Raw genomic sequence first — 25,586 nt, forward strand, 5'->3', positions numbered from 1 at the left:
TGCCTCTCACTCTCTCTCTCTGTATCTCTTATGAATAAATAAAATCCTTTAAAAAATTAAAAAAAAAACTCCATATAACTATTTCCATGTGACAGCAATCCAATACTGTGGGTGAGCAGCCACTAGAGTTCTGCAACAGAACTCAGACAGTAGAATCCCTTATTTTAGTATTTTTTATGAACTCCTTTGCTAGATTCTTCCCATTGCATAGCATGTGGCACCCAGGCTTCCCAGGTGACCTGACCCATCTCCCAGATGGAACTGATTCTGTGGCCTGAACTCCCAAGGTTATCAGCTTCCTCTAGCAGCTAAAGTATCTAGAGGTATATTGCTCTGGGCTGAGAATTGTTGTGTCGTATGACAACAGAGCATGAGGATGCCTCATCTCTGTAGTAAGCCACACCAAGGAACGCTCACTGAGTGGTGCACATGAGATGGTTTTTCAGCATGAAAAGACTAAAGGTCTTTCCAAAGTCTTCATGACATTAAGACCTCCACAGAAAGCTAGAAAAAGAAAACCAGGGCTGGAAATTTCAGGGAGAACAGGGTTTTTTCTCACTTTCGATCTGTCCTGTGGAGTGAGGTGAGGAGGTGACTAGGAGGGCTGAGGGAAAGCAGAGAGTGGTGAGAAATAGGGGCGTCTGGGTGGCCCCACATCTGGGGGGGTCCCTGCTCAGCAGGAAGTCTGCTTCTCCCTCTGCCTCTCATCCCACTTGTGCTCTCGCTCTCTCTCAAATAAATAAATAAATAAATAAATAAATAAAATACTTAAAAACACAAATTAAAATCAATAAATAAATAAAAACGGAGTGGTAAGTAATATAGTACAAGGGATCTTCACACTGGATTTAACCACCCCTCCATTTGAGGGTTCTTGTGCCTCATTCAAAGGCTGTGACAATCTGTATTTGGAGTGTCATATTAAAGAGGTAGAAAAACCTCTTGGAGGTCAAACAGGGAAGTAAGATAGAAATTAAAGCTAGGACATTGGCCCCTGCTCACTTCCCTGGGAGAAATATATACAGACCCACCACATACACTGCATTTCTTTGCCCTAGAATTAGAACAGTGGATTTTAAACCCCTTTTTAGCCTTGGAATCCTCTGTGCAAATGGAGGGTCATATATAAAGCACAGAAGAATAGGACTTTAGCTACAGCAGGGGCAGAGGATGGGGCCTTCCCCTCTGCTGCTTGTTCCTCTCATTGTCCATAGCTGAGGTCCCTTGAGAGAACTTCTATTTTGAAAATCACTGCTCTAAGGACACATCTCCATCTCATAATAAAAGTCCTGTAGGGGCACCTGGGTGGCTCACTGGTTGAGCATTTGCCTTCAGCTCAGATTGTGATCCTGGGGTCCCTGGATCGAGTCCTGCATCAGGCTCCCTGCGAGAAGCCTGCTTCTCCCTCTGCCTGTGTCTCTGCCTCTTTCTCTGTGTCTCATGAATGAATGAATGAATGAATGAATGAATAAATAAATAAATAAATAAATCTTAAAAAAAATCCTTTAAAATTTAGAGTTTAAAATATAAATTCCATATTAGATAAGCTTTGGGCAGAAGTTTGACCCATACTTGAGGAATATCTGGGCTGATCTAGAGAACAAAGGAAACTCAGCTCTGCTGGGTTTGCATAAACAATGATAATTCTCATCCTTGAACATCCTCCTGCGTCACCCCTTAAAACCCCATTCTTATATTCTTTGGGCCTAGCCTACCTTCTTCCTGATTAAGTCTTCGTGTAGGAGGTCAGAAAACAGGCAGCGTAGATGAGAAAGTTACAGAAAATAAAACAGAAGCAACTGACAGGCAGATCATGGAGCGTTGGTGTTTAGGTCATAAGGATGTGCTTTTTCTAGTCCAAAGACCCTTACGAGTTTCCAAGGACATTCCCATGAATTTAACTGTGTGGAGACAATGTCTACAGTCTTTGTAGATTTTTGTTCCTTAAGTGAGTTACCATAGGGAAGGACTGACTGTCTAACAAATTGCAAATGAAAATAAACAATACTTTGGGAATAACTTCATAGAAAGTTGCATTTTCTATTATGCTTTCCCACTATATTGATTTATTTAGCATTTAGTGAAATGATTAATTTTCCCATGGGAAAATCTAACTTTAGTAGGAGTAGGTCAGACTAGGAAGGATTTAAAAGCTGAGTCTCAAACAAATACTTTTTTTTTTTTTGGTGCCTAGAATAAAGGTTAAGTATAGGAGGGAGAAAGAAAACAACTGTATGTGTAGGCAGTTTTCCCACACATTATGTTTTGTCACAAACATACAAACTATGTTCTTCGAAGGAGTTAGGGGGTCTGGGTTTTTTTACTTTGGGGGTTACATCAATAAGCTTTAGTGGAAATCACATGCCACACGAAGTTCTGTACCTGGCTATAGAGTTCTACCGATGACTCTCCTTTGAGCTGGTGGCCTGTGAGGTAGGTATTGTGTGAAGACTCAATGTAATAGTAGGAGAGAGGCAGCTGCAAATCTTTAATGTTCTCCTGTGACTCATCATTTTTGGAGGCAAAATTATCTTTATCCATCAGAAACCTAGAGGAAACACATTTTCTTAGGACTGCAGGGGGAAAACATGCTCTTAAATGATGGGCAAAAGATATTTTAAAAGTTACCTTGCAAATCCTTCAAAGGACAGTAGGCCCTGATGACACATACTAATGCTAGGCTCGAACTTCTGCAAGGGACACAAAAAGAGTGTTATTTAGGTAAAGGAAACCAAGGGGGGAGAAAACCCACCACATCATTTTTTAAAGCTGTTCTGTTTTCATCAGGAAACATCTAAACCAAATATTTGAACTAATTTAGTTATGTAGTGGTAAGACGTAGTGTTTTAGTCCCAAAGAAAACATTTATTATATGTGCGTTTATTATACAAAGTATATTTATTTAAGAGAAAAAGGGAGAGCGAAGGAAAAGGAGAAGGCTGATTCATATGAAAACAAATGGTTATCAGCGTATTCCAGGTGAACATGGGGATAAGCAGGCACCACAGAGTTGGTGAGAGGCAAAATGAGATGATTCATAGAGAGTACTTAGTGCAGTGCTCATACTCAATAATAGGAGAGTGAGCACCTGACTGTAGAATGATAATTGTACATCGTTGGCATTTCCAGTGATCAGCTGCCAGGCAGTGAATCCATGGATTCCCAATCGGTCAACAAGGGAGGTTGGAAACCTAGACTGATTCTGCTCCACGTGGTGGCCCTAACGAGCATCCCAGCCCATTTCCTGCCACCCTCTAGTGGAAGCCATCGTCATCATATCTTGCCTGGCTACTGGAACAGCTTCCCACTTGGTCTCTCTGGTTCCACTCCATCACCAGCACACTTCAATTCCCAATGGGGCCAGAGTGACCTCTTGAATACATAAGTGAGATCCTGTTATTCCCCTGCTCTAAAGTTTCCAATAGCTTCCCATGTCCAATGGACTAAAGCCAAACTCCTTACCATGGCCCAGAATGCCCAGATGATTCGGCCCCTGCCCGTCTGTCTGGAATCATGTCTACCACTGCACCTCTGGCTCATGGGGCTCCTATCACACCAGCTTTTTTGTTGTCTCACTCCCACCTCAGTCTCAGAGCTCCCTACTCCCTGTCTGGAATGTTCTTTCCTCAGACCTTCATGTGGTTTACTAATTTAGGGCCCAGTTCCACTGTCACCTCCTCAGCGTGGCCTGTGCTTCCTCCTCTCAGCCTCCCACATCACTAAGTCCCCTTACTCTGCTTGATTTTTTTTTTTCAGAATCTATCAATACCTGAAATTACATTCTATCTTTATTTGCTTATTGTCTGCCTCACCCACTAGGTAAAGATCAGAAGGTAATCTTATTTACTACTATATTTCCAGGTCCTGGAACAGAGCCAGGCCCCTAGTAGGAGCTAACAAATATTTGCTAAATGATCAAAGAGGCTGGAAATCTAGACTATTAATTTTATTACCTGTGCTAGAACAACAAGAAAGAATCATGTACTGATTCCTTATAATAGTCACTAGGAGAAGGCTTGTGATCTCTGTTAATTGTATGTTGGATAAGAATGCATATACTTGGCATTAAATAAAATCCTTCTGTTTCTGTCCCAGGCTTAAATGCTTTGGAAAGAAGTATAGAAACAATATGTCTAGCAGAAAACAATTAGAATAATCAGAGGCTTTCTACATACGTGCATATAAAATGGGTACAAACCTGGATGATGCTGAGGATTTCATCGTAAGTGCAGTGTTCTCCCTGGCAGTTGACTAGGAAGTCATTGAGCTGGAGTATGCCAACCCCAAAGATGCCCAAAGATGTGCTCTCGATCCCAGTGCCATTCGTCACGATACTTGCAGCAGCAATGGCATCAGAAATCTGCCTCTGGTTGTCTGACAGCTGCTGTTTACTCTTAATGAACAACCCCAAATCCGAGACGTTTCTGGTCAATAAATCTGAAACAGAACCACCCACAGAATGTGGACAAGTTAGCCAGAGCCTTTCACAAAGTTCATTTGGAGATAATGGTGTTGTGGATTAGTCTCAACACTGATCTAAACCAGCCATTAAACTCAGTGCTTATTCCTGGCTTCACATAGTTAAAGGAATAAAAAAAAATATGAATCAATGAATTAAAGAAACAAGAGAGAACTAGGTCAATGATGATGAAAGCCCATGTTGAAAGCCCATGAGCTCAGGGTATTAAATGAGAGCTAACTGGTACATTTAGTTGGGGACTTCAGGCTGAATTTGAACTTTGGTTTTGAGAATAACTACATGTTTACTTTTAAAGACAATGAAGATGTACTCTTAAAATTATAGTTGTTTTATACTTCAAAATTATAATCATAAGCATTTGTGTGCAGTTTTCGGTGTGAAAATAAATTTTCACCTTATTTGGGTAAATATCAAGGCATAAAATTGCTGGATTGTATGATAAGAGTATATTAAATTTTGTAAGAAACTGCCAAGCTCTTCCATGGTGGTTGTACCATTTTATCTTTCCACCAGTGATGCTTCAGGTGTCCCACATTGGCATGAACTTTGGTACGGCCAGTCATTTTAATTCTTGCCACTTTGGAAGAGAAGTTGGCAGTTTCCTACAGGGCTAAAGATAGGCTTACTCATATGATCCAGTAATTGCCTTCCCAGGTGTTTACCCAAAGGAGCTGAAAACTTATGTCCACACAAAACTTGCACACAAATATTTATAGTAGCTTTATCCATAACTGCTAAAACTTGGAAGGAACTGAGATGTTCTTCAAAAGGTGGATGGATAAACAAATGGTGATACATCAATGTGATGGAGTATTTTTCAGTGATAAAAAGAAATGAGCTACCAAACCATGAAAAAAACATAAGGGAACATTAAATATATATCGCTAAGAGAAAGAAGCCAATCTGAAGACTACATATGAACTGTATGATTCCAACTATACAACATTCTGGAAAAAAACAAACTAGGGAGATGGTAAAAAGGGATTCACAGTGAAGGTGGGAAGAATTAAAAGGCAGAGAATAGGGGAGTTTTTAAGAGATCAAAACTATTCTGTATGACACTGTAATGGTAGATACAGGTCATTATATTTTTGTCAAAACCCATAGCATGTACAACACAAACAGTGAATGCTAAACTATGAACTTCAGTTATAATCAATATATCAGCTCAACTGTCACAAATATACCAGGCTAATACTGCAAGATATTAATAATAGGAAAAATGCATGTGTGTGTGTGTGTGTGTGTGTGTGTGTGTGTGTAGGGTAAGGTCCACAATGATGAATTTCCTCACCTACGATACCAATAGTACCCATCCCTAAGACAACTTGAAATAATCCTCAGATTATAACTGAAAGGTCTCAAGAGGAAATATTAAATTGTTGCATAAACCTAGGTCAGGCTGAAGATCGCTGGTGTTTTCGTCTATTGTTAGGTTGGTGTAGAGCGGGGCCGACTCAGAGCCGGCCCGATTGCAGGGCACAGCGTAGATGTCAAAGAGATCCTTCAGGTCCTTGCGGCTCCTCACACTGGGCAGGGAATAGAAAACACTCAGGTTTGGTATTGTTACAAAAACGGGCCTGAGAAAGGGTACGAAGAAAGCATGCCATACCTGAATGATTTGAACAGCTCAACAAATTCAACAAAACTCATGTTACTGTCTGAAACCATGAAGCTCTGAAAACCCTTCATTCCTCCTTTGATCCTTCCATGCCAGCTGCTGCTGCTCCAAGCACTGCAACAAAGACATGGCCTTAACAGGCAAGCCAAGGCTAGAGGTGTCATTCTGCCCCAACAGATGCCCTCTGAGGAGCAATATGAGCAAAAAAGATGGATAGCAAGTCATTTAAGATTGAGGCTTTTTTCAGACTCTCTTTTCATTTCTCTCCAAATTAATCTATGTTGTGTCAGAGTAAATAAGACATATTACACAGTGAAACCACTTCATGTTTACAGCCTATGTAATAAGGCCACAAAGCTAAAATAGCCTTTTACTAATCAAAACAGTTCTTTGAAATCACAGGTCAATGGGGGGGAAAACCTTAAGTTCAATGTTTCTGAAGAAAAGTCATTTTTTTTCAAAAGTGCCCCAAAGTACTCGAGCATAACCTATGGAAAATTTTGCACATTCTTCCCTATATCCTAAATTACAGAAACACATTTAAAAAGAAAGTCCTGAACATATCAATGTCTTCTCTTTTTTCTTTCTTAACCAGTTATTAGATGAAAACAAGGAAGGACTTTTAATACTAATGGAAAATGTGAGTCACAAAAATAATTAAGAATGGAAAGCAGCCAATTCTGCCTAGAGCATATCTGCACCTGCCAAGGCTGTATATTTAATATAAAAATATCAGCCCACTTGGTCAAAAGCTCAGGCTAGCTATTTCACAACATTTTTATTTTCTATACTGGTTCTCTGAGAGGATAGTATAAGAAATATTTTGATTGGTTTTTAGTCAAATCAATAAATAGGATCTTTCTTTTTTTATTTTTGTTTTTTTGTGCTGTATTTTTTTACTTCTGAAATATTTCAAACATAGAAGAAAGCATAGAGAATATTTTAATGAATAGCCAGTTTATCCTCATTCTGCTAATAGTGTTTATTCATGGAAAATTATTTTGTGTTGATATCTGAAAGTCACCTCTGTGCATGGAAGAGAATTACAAAGGATAGATTGGTAGTTGTTTGTGGGCATGGGCTGTTGATCCCCAAAGTGTTGTTGGAAACAGAGGGTGGAGGTTCAGGAAGAGGGAAAACATCTGATAAAGTGGCTTATCATTTGCATTTAAGGGAGTACATTCTCTGTCTTCCTCCCTTCTGGTCCCAGGTCAGCCACTGTCTGCAGGTACCCTTCTCCCTTAGGCTTTAGGAAACTCTGTCCACTCTCTCCCCTTCTAGGTCTCAGGCTTGCTTTCTCCTCGAATAGCATTTGGGCTAATTCTTCTTTCCTTGTCTTATCTTTTGGGTTTAGCTTACTTGGTGGGCATGGACCCTGTCCTCAGGTGGGTGAGCCCTGTGACCCTGAATCTGGCATGATCTCTTTGAAAAGACTTTCCTCCCTTATTCTGTCCTTCTCTTTTCCACTCGTGAGTGATAGAAATAAAGGAAAAGCCCCTTTATCCAGGTTCTCTGGCTATTTTATTATTTACCCAGGATATTGTGTAGGCTGAAATAGAAAGAATTCTGATTCTTTGTAGCTTTCAATTTGGTCACAAACCTAAACTTGCAGAAAAGTTGCAAGAGTGGTATAAAGAATTCCCATGTACCTCTGACCCAGTTTCACCAAGCATAGAAATCTAAATGTATAAAGCATTATTTATGCTCATTATTCACATTGTGAATGATGCTTCCCTTTAAAAGATGATTTACTGTAGGATTCTTATCAGTAGCAAACTTCCTTGAGGGAGGGAAAGAGAGAGAGAGAGAGAGAGAGAGAGAAAGACTGTGTGTGTGTTGTGTGTCTGTGCCTCGCACACACGGGGGCACAGACACACACACACACACACACACACACACACACACACACACAGGAGTGTGTAATTAACGTTTCCAAAGCCAGTGACTGCACAGACCCATTTCTTCCTACCACTCCTCTGTTTGATAAAGTAAAGAGTGACTGTTTTATCTTGGTTCTGTCTGGAACCTCTGCATTTCTAAACTTTTTTGGGGGTTGAGGGAGATCGTGTAGCATTCTAATTCCTTTGGAAGGCTTTCACCTTAATATTATTTCTTCTGAGAGGGTAGATGTTGTCTGAAATCTGTAATTTGCATGGACTTTATAAAGTAATTTACTATAATACCAGCTTTAGAATTACCTTAATATACCCAAGTTGCTCTAATACATTTGTTTCCCCAGTCATTTCTATCTTGTCTCATATACAAGAGGAGTTTTAAATATATTTCACCTAACAGCAAAAGGTAAAGTAGCTTATGTTAAAACTTAATTTATTCCTCATTAGAGCAGTGCTATCTAATAGAATGATAGAAATGTTCTATATCTGCACTGTGCAATATAGTAGCCACAGACCACTTGTAGCTATAAAACACTTTTAATATGCATAGTATGACTGAGGAACTGAATTTCAAATTTTATTTAATGCATTTAAAATTGAATTTAAATAGCCATCTTCTTTGTCCCCCTGTGGCCAATGGCTACTACATTCGACAAGGCAGCTTTAGAAAATTATAGCTTGGGTTTTGGTTAGTCCTATTGACCTCTGAAGGACTGGTCTGTTAAATTATTAGGAGAGATTACAGTAATGCAAGAAGATAAGAGGGTAAAATTGGGAAAATTAGAAGCATTTAAAAATTTGGGGTTTTTCAGTTTTCAATGTAATTTTTAAGTTAAAATCAGAGATAGTCTTTCCACAGAGCACTGGAAGATGCCCTTCTACACAACTTGAATGATGTAAGGGTCCTTCTGTTTTATCATGTTAAGGCCCCACCTGGACGGGCTCTTGTTTGAAGAAGACAGCACAGGGGAGGACACTGGCCTGATGGGAGATGATGTCCCGGCAGACAAATTAGGGGACCCAGCTGTAGTCAAAGAGTGGGCTCTTCTGGAAGGCAGAGTGTTAGGAGGGCTCATGATGGCATTTGCCTCTGTGAGAGAGAAACAAAGAAACCAGACAATGACATCAGCTTACTCTTTCTCTAGTAATCAAAGAAAAACAAAAGCTGCTTCTGAATGTCTTAGCAAATAAGTCTATGCAGGCAATTTCTATAATGTGAAGTATCAAGATATTCTGATGAGTGGACTTGTGAGTTCTCAACCTTGGTTGTACATCAGAATCATCTCAGGAGCTTAAATACATAGAGATGTTCAGGTCCCAGCCAGAGTGTTAGACTCAGTTGGGCTGGGGTGCAGCCAGGGCACCCAGATATTTTTAAAAAATAATCTTAGCCGTGGTTGAGAATCCCTGATCTAATCTAATCTACCACATTGTATTTTGTATATCTCACATCCCCTGTCCATAAGGCCAAGTTAATTAATGAGTATTTTCTTCCAAGTATGCTGAGCTTGCAGAAGTACCTCTTGGGTACCACTATCTAGTTAAATACAAAGATAAGTATATTTAACAAGACAAAGAGTTTTGTTAAGAATGTCCACAATATGGGGCACCTGGGTGGCTCAGTCAGTTGGGTGTCTGCCTTCAGCTCAGATCATGATCCAAGGGTCCTGGGATTGAGCCCTGCATTGGGCTCCCTGCTCAGCAGAGAGTCTGCTTTTCCCTCTCCTTCTGCCTCTCCCCGCTGCTCATGCACTCTCTTTCTCTAACACATAAGATCTTAAATAAAGGGGGAGGGGGGCAACCCCAGTGGCCCAGCAGTTTAGCACTGCCTTCAGCCCGGTGTATGATCGTGGAGACCCGGGATCGAGTACCACGTCAGGCTCCCTCTATGGAGCCTGCTTTTCCCTTTGCCTGTGTCTCTGCCTTTCTCTCTCTGTGTCTCTCATGAATAAATAAATAAAGTCTTAAAAAAAAAAAAAAGAAAACATTAAAAAAAAGAATGTCCATAATACTTAAATCATAATCCAAAACCAAATGCATATTTTCCCTATAAAATAATAATAGTAATAAAAAATCTCAGGTGTTAGTATGCAGCTTTACCAGATTCTTCTTGCTCATTCATGTCTTGTGGGTCAGAACCACTCCGGCTGCGACACTCCCTGTGCATTTTGGCCTTCCGGGTGGCCATCTCATCGTCGGCTGCCTCTCCACTCTCACCCTGGGAACACACACATACCAATTCCCCTCGGAATGGGTTTCTCTTCCTCGGGGCCCTGCTGCCTCTCAGGTTGGTCCCCTTCTGACTGCCCCACCTTTAACACGATCCATTCTAAACCAGTATAGAGCTCTGTGTGAAGGCTGGCCCAGTGGTCTCACACTACCCTCTCTTACTTGTTCTTCCCTGTATAGCAGCATGCCGAGGCAAGGGGGCTGACAAGAGCAGGCACATCACCCCTGGCATCTCTGCATAGAGACCAAAGTATGAAGCAGACTAAGCTTGGCTGAGGCATCAATAGTCTCCCATACATAAAGCATGGGACTTTTTCTAGATAACCATGGAGAAAATACATTATCGCACTATAGTGATAATCTATATATCGTGTAATATAGAATATATAGTGGTAACTAACCAAATATTTTCTGCTGTGGTAAAAACCAGAAAGTCTACCACCTTAACCATTTTACGGCATAAAGAAGAATAGTGCTAACTCTATGTGCCTTGCTGTGCAATCAATTTCTAGAACTTTTTCCTCTTAGAAAACTGAAACTCTTTATACACAAGGAAAAGCGACTTCCCCTATGCCTCTCCTCTCAGTCCCTGGCAACCACCATCCTACTTTCTGTTTTCTAAGAGTTTGACCACTCTAGGTACCCCATATGAGTGGACTCATGCCACATTTGTCCTTTTGTGACTGGATTATTTCACTCAGGGTAATGTCCTCAAGGTTCACCCACATTGTAGCATGACAGGATTTCCTTCTTTCTAAAGGCTGGACACTATTCCATTATATGTATACATCACCTTTTCTTCGTCTTTCATTTGTGGATGGACATTTAGGTTGTTTCTCCTGATAATATATTTTCAGTTACGTTCTACATTCAGCATTTTGGCTCTTTAAGACCTTCTAAACCGGATCTCTGGTCTTCTTAGCCTTTGCTTGCCCACCACAGAGCCTGTACTCCAGCTTGGAGCATGAACCCAGAACTACATGTGCTTCCTTGAACAAGCCAAGTCTTTTGTGCCTCCCTGCTGCCTCCTCTGCCAGAAATGCTTTTCCCCTTTGTTGTCTGTCTGATAAATCCTATACATCCTTCAAGACCCATCTGTCCAATTCCCGGGAAGCTTCCTCTTCTGCCTGCATCCTAGCCCTGGATCTTCCTCATGTCTGCTCCCATGGCACTTTGTGGATGGCTTCACAATGTTTCTTACTGAGTCCTCACTGTTTTTGGCCCCTGACTTTTCCAGGTGTTGACATAATTCCTAATTGGTCCTGGCGCCAGGAGGTGCTTGGTAGGACTTGAATTTCATTTGTTTCATCTTGCCCCCAACCCAAATGTGCTAAGTAGTTTCTGCTGATGTGGACCATAAGACAGTCCTGGATGCCTGGGTCTGATGTGTAATAAATAACACTCTACCCTTATAAGGATTTTCTTCTTTTTCTTGGTGGTGCTTATGCCCAAGGTGTTGTTTCTCTGCACACTGGGCTTCTCAGCACTCTTTGCAGATGTCCCAGGGCTGGGATTGCGTGTACTCCATCGCCGGCCACCAAACAACTCCACAGCGTGAGCCAAAGTTGGGCCCTCATACCGTCCGTCCTCCTGTAAAACAATCACATTCTGAACGCACAACGCAACAGCAGACAATGGGGAAGTCACTACATGAATGGCTTCTAGTAAATTCCCAGAGGTGGAAGAGCACAGGCAGTTACAGAAGACTAGAGATCTGGCCACCCAAGTGGCTGTTTCCTACCCATCAGGACTCTTATGTCCTCTGTTGTCCTAGTCATATCCCTGCTGGGATGTGCTTTAAGGGGCCACTGTTCAAATGGGATTAAAACAAACTTCCTTTCCAGTTTCAGAGGTTACATTCCAGAATTACCACTGTAGGAATATTCAGGAAGATACATTTTGCAAATTAGGGCTTTGGAGGACTGACGGTGTGTGTGTGTGAATCTACTTAAGATCAAGTTCTATATGTATTGCATCATCCTAGGTTTTTGTTTTGTTGTTGTTTGGTTGGTTGGTTGTTTTTACCTAGTTTGATGCTTGGGACAATTTGACTTGAAATACAAAGTATGTGGCATATGAGAAATTTGCTTCAGAGGGTTCTGGGAAGAAAACCACAGAGAAAATATATTATTAAATAGTTGGTGTATACCTGAAGCTAATGTAACATTATATGTCAACAACTATACTCAGTAAAATAAATACATTTAAAAAAATGGGCTGCTGTCCTCTTGAGTGACTGATACCCAAGGAGAGAGAGCCCAGGGCATGCAGAACAGCATGCATATTATGATACTGTGAGCAGCAAAAAGATACTTAAGGGGCAGGCAGTGCTTCACAATAGTGGTTTCTCACAGGGTAACTCGGAGCAACATACACAGGAACAGCAGAGATTTACTTGTTAAACAACTGCCAACACTTCTCTAAGTCAGGAGGCCAGTTAATAAAACTATAAAATGTCACATGTGAATTAAAGACAATATGGATGATATATCGCAGGTTACATAACATGGACCTTTTAAAATTAATTCCCATAATTTACTATCTTTACTTTCTGCAAGATTTTAGGCCAGCCCTCCTTTGCAACTCCAAAGAAGTACTTACTGTAAATGGATTTTGCTTTGGTTGTAGACACTCTGTAAATAACAAAAGGGTCTTTGTGTGTGTGCTTGTTCCTTCACCCTAAAGTTCAATAGCTATGTGATTTTATGACTTGAGTTGTGACCTTCCACTTCCTGCATCCTGTTATGGATCTGAGGATGCTGAGTAATTTGGATGCTTGATGTGGGAAACCTTTTGGTGATCTCTGATGGATATCTGGGATTTATGCTTGTTCCTTAATCATTTCTTTTTCCTCTAACCATACCTCAATTTTACTTTATCTCTTTTCCACTGGATATAGTCTGAATCTATCAATCAAGGTGGAACATTCTTCCTTGACCAATGGTTAGAACAAGATCCAAATAAGCCAATCAGAATCTCCCTCCCTGGAAAATGAATCTTGAATACAGTGCTACTGAGAATAAAAATGGTTAGAGATCATTCCTTCCTGCGGCAGGCCGGCTCCCTGCTAACAAGTCACTACAATTGACTTCAAAGTGGAATAAACATTTCATGAAACAATCTCATAAATAAATTTTAACTACCTTATTGAATAACATATGCTGAAAGAAATTTTGTAAACACTTTACCTATGGATTTTAACTAACTCATTTTTAGAAATTTAATAGATTCTTTCATTAAGATTTCAAACTTCTGCTCTGGGAAAAACATTGTCAAGAGAATTAGAAGACAAGCCACAGACTGGGAGAAAATGTTTGCAAAAGAAACATCTGATAAAGAATGGTTATCTAAAATATACAACGAAAACTTAAAACTCAACAATAAGAAAACTAACAACCCAACTAAAAAAATAGTCCAAAGGCCTCAATAGATACTTGACTGAAGGCGAGATATTGATGGAAAGAAGCATATGAAAAGATGTTCCACATTGTAGATCATCAGGAAACTGCAAATTAAAGTAAGATACTACTATACACTTATTAGAATGGCAAAAATCCAGAACACTTACAACATCACATGCTGGTGGGGATGAGGAATAATGGGAATAAGGATTCGTTCTGGTAGGAAAGCAAAATGGCACAGCCACTTTGGCAGCTTCTTACAAAAGTAAGCATTCTTTTACCATACCATCCAGCAATCATGTTCCTTGGGAGTTACCCAAAAGTGTTGAAAACTTAAGTCTACACAAAAACCTGAACATGAATATTTACAAGAGCTTTATTAATAATACCAACACTTGGAAGCAATCAAGATGTCCTTTATTATTTTTTTATTTTTTTAAAGATTTTATTTATTTATTTATTTATTCATGAGAGACCCACAGAGACAGAGACAGAGAGAGAGAGAGAGAGAGAGAGAGAGAGAGAGAAAGGCAGGTAGAGACACAGGCAGAGAGAGAAGCAGGCTCCATGCAGGGAGCCCAACGTAGGACTCCATCCTGGAACTCCAGGATCACGCCCTGGGCTGAAGGCGGCGCTAAACTGCTGAGCCACCCGGGCTGCCCCAAGATGTCCTTTAGTAGGTAGATGGATAAATAAACTATGGTACATGTACACAATGGAGTATTATTCAGCAATAAAAGGGAATAAGCTATCAAGTTATGGGAAGACATGGAGGAATCTTAAATGCATAATACTAAGTAAAGAAACCAATCTGAAAAGGCTATATATTGTATGATTCCAACTATATGACATTTTGAAAAAGGCAGAGCTATGGAGACAGTAAAAAGATCACTGGTTGCAGGGGAGGAGGGGAGGGTGAGGTAGAGTGGGAATAAGAGATGAATAGGCAGGGCACAGAGAATTTTTAGGGCAGTTAAAATACTCCATGGGGGATATTATAATGATCAACATATGTCATTATATATTTGTGTAAGCCTACAGAATATACAGTGCTGAAAATGAACTCTAAGGTAAACTATAGACTTTAGGGGATTGTCATTTATCAATGTAGATTCATCCTTTGTTTAAAAAAAATGTACCATTCTGGTGAGTGATATAGACAGTGGGGGTCACTATTCATGCATGGGGGACAGAAGGTTGTTTATGGGAAATCTCTGTACATTCCTCTCAATTTTATTATGAACCTCAAACTGCTCTAAAAAACGAAAATCTTTAATAAAAAAATTTAATAGACCCATACCATGTATATAAAAGAACCAGCCTCTACTGCTTTGGTATTTCCAAATTCAGAACAACCTAATAAAGGTCAAGCTTTACTCTTTTTTTTTTTTTTTAAGATTTATTTATTTATTTATTTATTCATTCATTCATGATAGACAGAGAGAGAGAGAGAAAGAGAGAGAGAGAAGCAGAGACACAGGCAGAGGGAGAAGCAGGCTCCATGCCGGGAGCCTGACGCGGGACTCAATCCCAGGTCTCCAGGATCGCGCCCTGGGCCAAAGGCAGGCGCCAAACCACTGGGCCACCCAGGGATCCCAAGTTTTACTCTTAATAGAAATATTTTAGGCCTGGAAAAGGCATATGTCTTTGTTTAATCTTTAAAGGAGACTTTCTGGGAACTGAAATGTAGTTTGACTCTTTCTTCTATTATGTACAAAACAATAAACTTCATTGGGGTGGGTGAAGGATGTACCTTCTCTTTTTAATTTGGAAGACAGTCTATTGTAAGTGAAACTACATTCTCAGTTTTAGAAAACAGTTACTTTCAGATACAAGCATTTTATACTAGTAAACATAAATTGCTCTAATGGAAATAGTAACAGGAGATAAAGCAAAAGACAAGAAATTGTGACATTTGTAATGAAGCCTAGGAATATGGGAAACTAAAAGAAGTTCATATGGATATTAGGATCAGGAAACTGATTCCTTAAAAAGTATTCATGCACTTTTATCTGTTGGCATCATCTTTCCATATCATATTTTGAAGACAGTTTAATCTAATCCTTTAAATAAATTCTTTTTTTCCCCTCGAAGACACTTAGAATCTGTTCATGTTAGTTACAACAGAAGTTCACCTGAGAACCCTGTCTTGAATCTTTTCAGATTCCCAGAGATCTTTTCAAATACCCAATACTTTGGGTTTTCAGCTCTGCCCATGCAACCTCAAGCCAAAGCTTATGATACCAGTCTTTGTCCCATACCCCACATCAAATCTCTGGGGCTTACTTTCTTTTATTCTCCTGTATTCTTAGGCTTCATTACAAATGTTACTGTTTCTTCTTGTCTTTTGCTTTATTTCCTGTTTCTAGTTCCATTAGATCAAATACATTTACTAGTACTAAAATATTTGTATTTTAAAGCAACTTCATGTGGTGCCTGGGTGTCTCAGTAGGTTAAGGGTCTGCCTTTGGCTCAGGTGGTCCTGGGACTGAGCCCTGCATCAGGCTCCTGCTTAGTGGGGAGTCTGCTTCTCTCTCTTCCTCTGCACCCCTCATTCATGCTCTCTCTCATATAAAAAAAAATCTTTAAAAAAAAAAAGAGCAACTTCACATATATTCATCACACAAGAGGACTCCAGTCAGAGAGATTATATTTTCTTTTTCTTTTAAATATTTATTTATTTATTTTAGAGGGGAGGAGCAGAGGGAGAGGGAGAGAGTCTTATGCAGAACTGAGAACCCAGCTGAGGTTCCATGCTGAACATGGAGTCTGACATGGGGCTCAATTTCATGACCCTGAGATCATGACCTGAGCCAAAACTAAGAGTCAGTTATTCAACCAACTGAGCCACTCAGGTGCCCCAGAAAGATTATTTTCTGCATAAGCCCTTTCCAAACTGGGAATAAAGAAATACTCTTACAGGGCTCTTAACATAAGTTTAGAAGAACTCAAGACTGTTCATAAGTACTTTAATGTATAAATACATTTAAATTAATTTCTTTTGTACCTTAGGACTTCTCAGGAGCTAGTGTGCTAGTGTGCTAAGCAGTATTATAAGTCACCAAGAGGGGCATTTAACAGGTTGCCTATTTGACTTTTTGTTCTCCAAGTACCACATTGGTAGCATCTTTTTGATGTTCTCTGAGACAATTTAGGAGCTTGTCTACATAATGGGAAACTAATCATTCACTGACCTTTTCCACTTTTTTTTTTTTTTTTTTAATCTTGAGGATCTGTTTCTGAGACATGTTGCCTTGTCTTTCTGGGTGGCTCACGCAGAACAATGTTTAGATCGTTCAAAACGTCTGTGTTTTCAGAAGTGGCTGAGGTACAGGGAGCTGTTTTGCCTTTACATCATAACAGCTTGTTTCCAAGCAGTGGTGGAGGGATGGAGGCAGGGGGTTTGTAGCTATGTTTGCAACTGGGAGGGACTGGGTTGCCTCCAGGTCCCTTCCTTTGTCACTGACCTGCAGTGCCTTTTACCTTTTCTGCTATTCCTGGTTTCTGCTGGTGCCTCCTTCAGCAAAAACTGAAGGCTGCCAGGGTGAATGAGAAACCAAGTATGCCTTAGGTGTTGATTCAGTTACTTTATGCTATAAAATCGAAAAAGGGAATAAATGGAGCAAATAAACCATGTTGGGTTTATGACTGTGACTTTAACTGAGCTCTGAGACTTTGGTTTATGTCCAGGTTGAATGGATTTATAGGATTCTGGAAGGCTGAGAAATGATTATAACTAAAAATCAATATTTACAATAGCTCCTGAAGACCTTTTTTCCAAGCATCTGACCACACTGGAATCTCTCTGCAGAGTGGACAGGAAGCATGTGTTTTGGTTTCTGTTTTAAGATGAGTTAACTGAGGGCAGCCCCAGTGTCTCAGCGGTTTAGCGCCACCTTCAGCCCGGGGTGTGATCCCGGAGACCCGGATCGAGTCCCATGTCAGGCTCCCTGCATGGAGCCTGCTTCTCCCTCTGCCTGTGTCTCTGCTTCTCTCTCTCTCTCTCATGTGTGCCTCTCATGAATAAATAAATAAGATCTTTAAAAAAAAAAAAAAAGATGAGTTAACTGAAACAGGCTTTGTGCTGTGCAGTACTAGCATGATCGTGTCCATAGGCCTATGTGCTCATTAATCAATTACTAGTTAGTTACTCAGGATATGCTCTCATAAGTATTGCATGGGTGTGGGGAAAGGGGAAAGAGGAGCATTATATATATGTCCCTACTTACAGCCCAGGGGGGAGAAAATGTGTGAGAAATGTGAAAAGTACATGAAATCAGTCATTTGAGTAATATAAGTTATAGTTCTATTTGTTTTATGAGACTAGTAAAAAACCATAATTTTTTGCCCAAAAGATGGAAATGCATAACAGAGAAAAACTGAATATTTGGATACAACCCATTTGGCACTGCCACCAACAGTGCCCCCCCTCTGGTAGGGTTTCTGACTCACTTTCTCAGCAATCTGCCCTCTGATCTCTACAAGTATGCTACTCAGGTAATGCCTGTGTCTCTTCTCACATCTCACTCAGGCCAGTCCTGCTGCCACCCTTAGTGCTGAAATACTTGATAATTTTAGGGTTCATGAGAAACACACTCACTTTAAGCAGCTGGCTGTGAGAAACTGCCTCCTCAGGGCGGCTGCCAACAGAAACCCGGTGAGGCAGAACTCCATGTATGAGTTGTCCCACATTTGGGAGGGTTTCTTTTAAACTTAGAAGTTCTACAGTGAGGCAGCAATACACAGTAAATTAATGCTCTGAGAGTCATGTAGCATATTAAGTGATGAAGCTGGATTTCAGTTTCCAAAAGGAAGGCTTCCAATGTATCAGCTCATCCCTAATTAATAATAAAGACATTCCCACCATAATACTTCTGATGGAAACTGAGTAAGTGAAAATGCTTGTATTAACTAGTTTATTTCCTACGTGAGGAGTACAATGACCAGTCGCTGAGTTCATACAAAATACTAATAGGATCTACGACAAACCAGACACTATTCTTTATACACAGCAGCTGACATTATGGTTTTACACCTACTAACTCAGTTGGGCCCTATAACCATCCTATGACGGGGTATTGTTATCGCTCTCGTTTTATAGATTAGAAAGCCAGGCACAGAGAGGCGAAGACAAAGGTGCCCAGTATCACTCAGGTAGTAGGTGACCAAGTGTGAGAGCAAACCCTGGTAGTCCAAGTGTGGTTTTGCAAGATTAATATCTTGAGAATCAGGTACTGAGGAGAGGGGGAAGGCTGCGCCCTTACCTGATAGAGGCTAACATACTGTTTCCGCAGCCACTGCTGCCTCTGGTCAGGGAACTTTCTCATCTTCCTCACGGCCCTCGTGAGTTCTAGCAATCCACTGAAGAGCATCTTAGCAGTGTGTTTGGGTGCCACAAAGTGCAATAATCTATTGTCTGTGGTCTGGAGCCCGTAGAGCAGGGTCACGCCAGTCTCTGAGAGAAACATGCTACCGAGTTTGTTCTGGACACACACAGTGTGGATATCAATGCTAGGGTGTCCCATGTACACAGCCTTTGCTGAAAACAGATCCAGGACCCCCTCGGCCAGGCCGCTTAGTCCGGCACTGCCTGGTGACGGGAACTTGCCAGGCTCAGACGTGTTGCTCAGCACACCGAGTTTTGCTCTAGCACTGGCCGGGGAGGCAGCTGTGGGCTTTATCCATGTCAAGGTGCTATTGTCAGGCTGAAGCTGGAGGAAGCAGCGGGCAGAGAGGTGCGTGTCCTGGTCGTAGCGGAGGACGGTGGCGCCCTGTAGCAGGAACTGGTGCACATCTGCTCGGATGGACAGCACGTACCAAGGGATCAGCTCTGTCCCATGGTCAAAGGCTTTCTGAGGCTCTTCTGAGCTGGGAGAGTCCCATTCTTTGGATTGCTCAAAGATGTCATTTTCGGAATCCAACAAATCTCCGATTATAAATCTAGCGGAAAGAGAGAGAAATTTGGTCTGTCTTCTAATCAGAAGTAAGAACATAAAGCTTTTTAATGACACCAGGCATCATTTTTCACTTCACTCGAATTCAAATTAGCATAGGAAATATAAAAGGCTAAAGGTCAGAGTAGATTTTTGGTAGCTGCATTCTAAAAGCTTGTATTTAGCAATATGTCTGACCAAAGGCACAAGGAAAGGGACTGCTAGATAAGTTATTGAATTTTTTAAAAGATTTTACTTATTTATTTTATTTGAGAGAGAGAGATAGCAGGCAGGTGGGTTCTGTCCCTCCACCCCCTTCTCAAATAAAAATAAGTAAAGCTTAAAAAAAGGCATTCTTCTCAGGACTAATGCCCAAGATAAAACTGACAATTGTTGGTAACAAAGTAAGTTTACGTTGAGAAGGTAACTAGTAGCTTTGTCTTGTAGATCACATGGTGAATGTTATGCATTTCTGTGCCAGAGTCTTTCAGGAGACAAGTTTCTGTGGGTTTACAAGAAGGAGTAAGGCGGCACTTAAAGGGTTATTTAGGAACCAAATATCAAAAATGTGTTTACCAGCAAAGAAACTACCTTGTCAGGCTTAGGTTCTATGACTCAAGAAGATGACCAAGGAGTGAAAAAGAAGGAAAGTTTGTACTCCATCCCCCAAAGAAGTTCTGCAGTGTTGGTCAGTTAGAAACCATAAATTGACAGATAAATATTTTTCTAATGTTCTCCAAAGAAATTTTTTTAAAAGATTTTATTTATTTATTCATGAGAGACAGAGAGAGAGGCAGAGACACACACAGGCAGATGCGGAAGCAGGCTCTATTCAGGGAGCCTGACATGGGACTCGATCCCCGGTCTCCAGGATCACACCCCAGGCTGAAGGCAGTGCTAAGCCGCTGGGCCACTGGGGCTGCCCAACCTGAAGAAAATTTTATACAAGGGGACAAGCGGGCTATTAATCAATCTGGTTATGTATTTTCCTCATAACTGTTTATTACTTCCTACAAAGTTAATATGATTATAGGACCATAAAGATGATTGGGAGCCAGCCTGCCTGAGGTTAAATCCTGGCCCTGGGAGATATGAGATCCTGAGTCAAATGTAACTGTTGGAAGATTATATAGTTTAATATATGTGTTTAGGACAGTGTTTGTTCAAAAGTAGTCTCTCAATAAATAATGGAATGTTAAATGTTACTAATATTATTATCGTCTCGATTATACTTGCAAAGTCAATATTTCAAAGTGTAGCCACCCAAACATTGCTTTACTGTGGAAATGGTGTCCAAGTTTCAAGTCAGGATTCGAGTGATAAACTGGCTTCAATTCAACGTTGGGCAGACAGTGGGAAATGGCTTTCTTTGTTACAGGTCAGAGACATGGGATTGGTCATGGGTACTAGCCCAGGAAGAGAGAGAACAGGAGGGTCCCAACTACCCCCAGCAAAGCCAGCGGTGGTGTGGCAGAGACCATGTTAATTAAGGTCTGGGCTGGCCTGAAGCAGTCTGTGATCTAAAGGATGTTTTGAGCTGGGTGTTTGTAAGGTTGGGACTGGTCTGTCACCATCTTCTATGGAGAATACCTGGTTTCCTGTCCTTTTATTATTTTGGGCCTGCGTGTTGAATGTGTGTGTGTGTGTGTGCGTGTGAAATGGTAACTATGATTTTTTTCTCAGATACTGTACTTCTTTCTGCTCAGCTTTCTTATTTTCTATCTCTTTGGGATCAGATAATCTTCCAGGCAAGTCTCAAGGAGATTTTTGGAGTAAGAGGGCACAGAATTCAGCTCTCTTCAGTAAAGAGGGGGATCATGACTGAGGAGCGGTCCTAAAATGGTGACTGCTGCCAAATGCCACCTAAGTGCTCAGGCCCCCAGATGCCTTGGCTTGGCACCAAAGGGTGTGATGGCAGCCATTAACTACAGCAGCCCTATTTATGTGACACTTACAATGTAAACCTGCTTATCCCATCTAATCCTTACAACAACTCTATAATGCGTTATGGCCATTCCCATTTTACAATTCCCATTTTACAGACAAACAAAACTTCAGCTTAGTGAGATTAAGTCACCCACTCAGGTGACATAGAGTGCTGGCAATGTGTCCGCAAAGTTTGAGCTCTTAATCATTTCATGCAGCCTCCATTCTAAGGTTCTGTCTGAACTTGTTATCTACTTATATCCAATTTCTTCAAATGTGCATATCCTTCTTAAGCTGCATCATCTCAAAGAGGGACGACAATATTAAGAACTTGAAGCTCCTATGTGACCACACACTCTTTTCTACACATATTAATATTCTGAATCTCCATCTCCCTACAATGGCACCACACACTTCTTTTAAGCCTCCATGACTTTCACATACTCACCCAGGCAAAGCTGTTTATTCTCCATGCTGGCAAATTTTAAGTCATTATTAATGAGCTTTATAGGTCATACAGAGGGTAACTGAAGTGTTTCTGGAACTCAGATATTCCTAATCTACAGGAACTAGAAGTTAAAAGAAGCTGAGGGTTAGCCCCTCTATGGTGGTAAGAAATGCCTTGAACACTGCAGGAAAAAAGACTGTGTCCCGCACTGAATACGTGGCCGGGCTTAGCCCCAGCTCTGTAGGCATCCCATCTGTAGGCAAGTGACCTCACCTCTCTGGGCACCACTTCTTCATCCATACAGGGGAGCTGGACAGGTTGACCATATGATGCCACTGACATTTTGAGATTCTCTCAACCCTATTCCTTTACTGCAGAGGACTTGAACTTTTTACCATCACTTTCCTGGGGTTTCTGTGAGTGCTTCAAATGGATTTTTCTGGCAGAGGAGTGAAAGATTTGAGACAAATTATAAGAGAACCCTGCAGGCTGGGTGAAGGAAAGACTATGAGATTGTCACTTCTTTCTTTGGTGTAATTTCCACAGAGTAGGTGGCTGCCACATGAACAGGGCTGAAGGTTATTGTTTATAGAGTCTTTGTTTCAGCCAAATCAACAACAAAGCATGGTTCCTATGGGTCTTGGAATCTGGAAATCCCTTTGCTATATACAACCTTGTGCTGGAAATGATAACAGGGGGCTCTGATTCAGGAATGGATTCCCAAGACCTGGCAGATGGTCCCGGAAACAGTGCCCGCTGATCTAGTTTCAGTGAATTCTTTTAACACTCCCACCCCTATCTTTTGTGTTCAGTGGTTCTTTTCAGAGAAGTAGTCACTTGAGGTTAAAAAAAAAAAACTATGACTGGTACTGAGGGACATAGCTTTAATGTGATTTCAATATGGCTTCACAGGATATTTGCATTTTAAAATTTTTCCCCTTATTAGACTGCTTAAAATGGGAAGTGGAAGAGCAATGATCTTGGGATGCAGATGATAAAATGATTAAAAAGGGGACAGGCTGACGGGCACTGAGGGGGGCACTTGACGGGATGAGCACTGAGTGTTATTCTGTATGTTGGTAAATTGAACACCAATAAAAAATAAATTTATTAAAAAAAAGAGGACAGGGGATGAGCAGAAAATTGGAAATAAAAATTTCAGAAGTGATGGGATGAAATAAGGAATGTATCAGTGAAGGAACTCCCAAATTAAAAAAAATATAATGTTAAGGGAAACTCAGAGGCTAGGTCTTTAAGGCTCAATCAAAGGCAGCATTCCTAAAAGTACTTTAGAAAGGTTGACACAGGGCAGCCCAGGTGGCTCAGAGGTTTGGCGCCTGCCTTCAGCCCACGCAGGCTGAAGACCTGGAGACCCGGGGTAGAGTCCCACGTTGGGCTCCCTGCATGGAGCCTGCTTCTCCCTCTGCCTGTGTCTCTGCCTCTCTCTCTCTCTGTGTCTCTCATGAATAAATAAATAAAATCTTAAAAATAAAAAAGAAAGAAAGAAAGAAAGAAAGAAAGAAAGAAAGAAAGAAAGAAAGAAAGGTTGACACCTTTAAGTAACTTTAAGTAACACCCTGTACCCTGACACAGCCCCAAGAGAATGTTGTTATAAAGAAGAGCCATACGAAATTCATTACTTGATCTATTGAGGGATGATGTCTCCCTTCTAGCAGGATTTAACAAAGGGATTCAGTCAGGTCTCAATCTGGGGAAAAGGCATGCTTCTTCTCTAAATCACCTGTCTGATTTTTCTTACAAATACTGCAAAACTTATCATGGATCATGTTCTCTTTCCTTTGGTCACTAAGAATTCTCAGAACCAAATTTAGTCACTGTAGGAGATGGTATACATTTCAGTATGTTTTACTTTTTCCTCTCCTGTTTCCCTTTTTCCTTAATATCCTCAACTACTTATATTTATTCTTATAAGCATCTATGAAATCTTTTGTGGAAGGAGATAGGTATATACCTACATACCTATAAACATGGATAGGTAGATAGAGGTAGATATAGATTAAGGACAGAAATGGTTATGAGGCCCTTCCTGTGCAGACCTGTGTTTATTTGTTGATGGTCCTCTCTATGTATCTAGATTGCTAAGATCAGCCAACAGTTAGTGAGAAAACTTTCAAATAATCTTTGATTTGGGATAATCTTAAAAAGAACAACAACCAAAAAACTGATAGAAGCTACTTGTGAGATATTTGAACTTAAGGGTTAAGAAACTGTGGTAAGATGATTCTTTGAGCATCTGGGTCCTTTGGAGAAATCTGGAATATAGGTTTACCTCCCTCCTCAAAACAAAATGGCATTAGGTATTCAGACACAAGGCATTCATTTCTTTGTTCATAACAGATTCTAAAGATCTGGTGCTCCAACTGCAAAGAAATTATTTTCTAAAAACACTGTTGCCCTTCCCAGTGTAGGCTCACACATAGACAACCAGGAAAGCCTTTGTAAAACAAACCACAATGTCTTCTAAATGCATACAAGTGTGTATAAGGACTCCAAGACAACTGCAAGGTATGACTCATGATTACTGACTACAGATAAAAATCTTTCCTGCAAAGATGTCAAAGCCAGTAGACCTAATGGTTATGGAAGGCCCTAGAGGATTACTCCAGCTGGACCAGGCAGGCTCTGCCATTTGAGTTAGGTTTCACCGTGAGCAAATGGCCTTGAAGAGGCACAGCACATGCCCCAAGACTGCTGATTTCTGAGTTTCTCATTTGGTTGTGGGTATGCATGTCTAGTGGGGCAGCAATGCCCATGGATAAAGAGCATTTGAACCAACTGAACAATACAAAGCTACAGATGACACCTTGCAGACCTATGCTTCTGGAAGTGAGATCTTTAAATCACCTAATTTACAATCACCCAGAAGTTTAGGGGAGCTGCTAAAACTACTGGCTTCCGGGTATTACTCTAGCCCTCATAAATCAGTATATTTGACTTAAAAATATTTTAACACCTGTCCCTGTGTCCTGCCCAGTAATTAATAAAAACCAATTTTATAGAAGCTATGAAATAAATAAAATATCATGGTTCTAATCCTGAACTTTAATTTGCCGAATTTTAAGAAATGACAGGATAGCTCTAGTTGGTTCTTTTTAAAGAGATAATAGGTGGTAAGAAGTTAAATTATGAGCAATAATCCTAGAACAAAGCAGCCAAATTAGGAAGGTAAATTCTAATTCAGAATTGGTTAAGTTGGAACATAAAGCATGGCTTCCTAATAGAGGTGGTGGGTTTTTGTTAGGAGTCCACCCAAAACCAAACTGAAATAGGAAAAAGAAAAAACGAGCATCTCTCTTTTTAAAATGTGAAACTTACTGCCATCGGGCTTTGTCCCTTAAAGAATTTTTCCTAGAGCTGTTCCCTTCACTGGGGCTGTCCTCTTCCTCAGCCTCCAGACTTCGGCTGCAGCTCCTAATGATCTGAAAGATGCTGTTGACAGTGGACTCCTTCTCTGAATTCTTTAAGCCATTATGCCCCACTCGTTGTAAGAAATTATCTTGTCCACTGTAATCTGCTACAAACTACAGAAAAACATACCAAGAATTTGTTATTGCAAGTTTATGTGCTATGTCTAAATAACCTACTTGGGTAGGGAAATAAAATCAGAGTAGTCATAAATAATGGCATTTGTG

General features: G+C 40.6%; 1 protein-coding gene across 8 annotated transcripts in view; it reads right to left on the minus strand.

Moving 5' to 3' along the window:
• Positions 1-25,586, minus strand: part of PLCE1 (phospholipase C epsilon 1) — a 321,197-nt gene that overhangs the window by 55,256 nt on the left and 240,355 nt on the right. For 6 of the 8 annotated variants that reach the window (XM_072805983.1, XM_072805982.1, XM_072805986.1 and 3 more), the window contains 10 exons: positions 25,270-25,475; positions 18,891-19,566; positions 11,633-11,815; positions 10,097-10,214; positions 8,930-9,086; positions 6,093-6,215; positions 5,873-6,009; positions 4,199-4,437; positions 2,629-2,690; positions 2,383-2,548 (listed from right to left, as the gene is read on the minus strand). In XM_072805983.1, coding sequence (XP_072662084.1) covers positions 2,383-2,548; positions 2,629-2,690; positions 4,199-4,437; positions 5,873-6,009; positions 6,093-6,215; positions 8,930-9,086; positions 10,097-10,214; positions 11,633-11,815; positions 18,891-19,566; positions 25,270-25,475 — 2,067 coding nt within the window. The remainder of the gene's footprint in view (positions 1-2,382; positions 2,549-2,628; positions 2,691-4,198; positions 4,438-5,872; positions 6,010-6,092; positions 6,216-8,929; positions 9,087-10,096; positions 10,215-11,632; positions 11,816-18,890; positions 19,567-25,269; positions 25,476-25,586) is intronic. The other 2 variants (XM_072805985.1, XM_072805984.1) reach the window with 1 other exon arrangement.

This window comes from Canis lupus, chromosome 29 (assembly GCF_048164855.1).
Source record: "Canis lupus baileyi chromosome 29, mCanLup2.hap1, whole genome shotgun sequence".
In the NCBI taxonomy this organism is placed as follows: domain Eukaryota; kingdom Metazoa; phylum Chordata; class Mammalia; order Carnivora; family Canidae; genus Canis; species Canis lupus.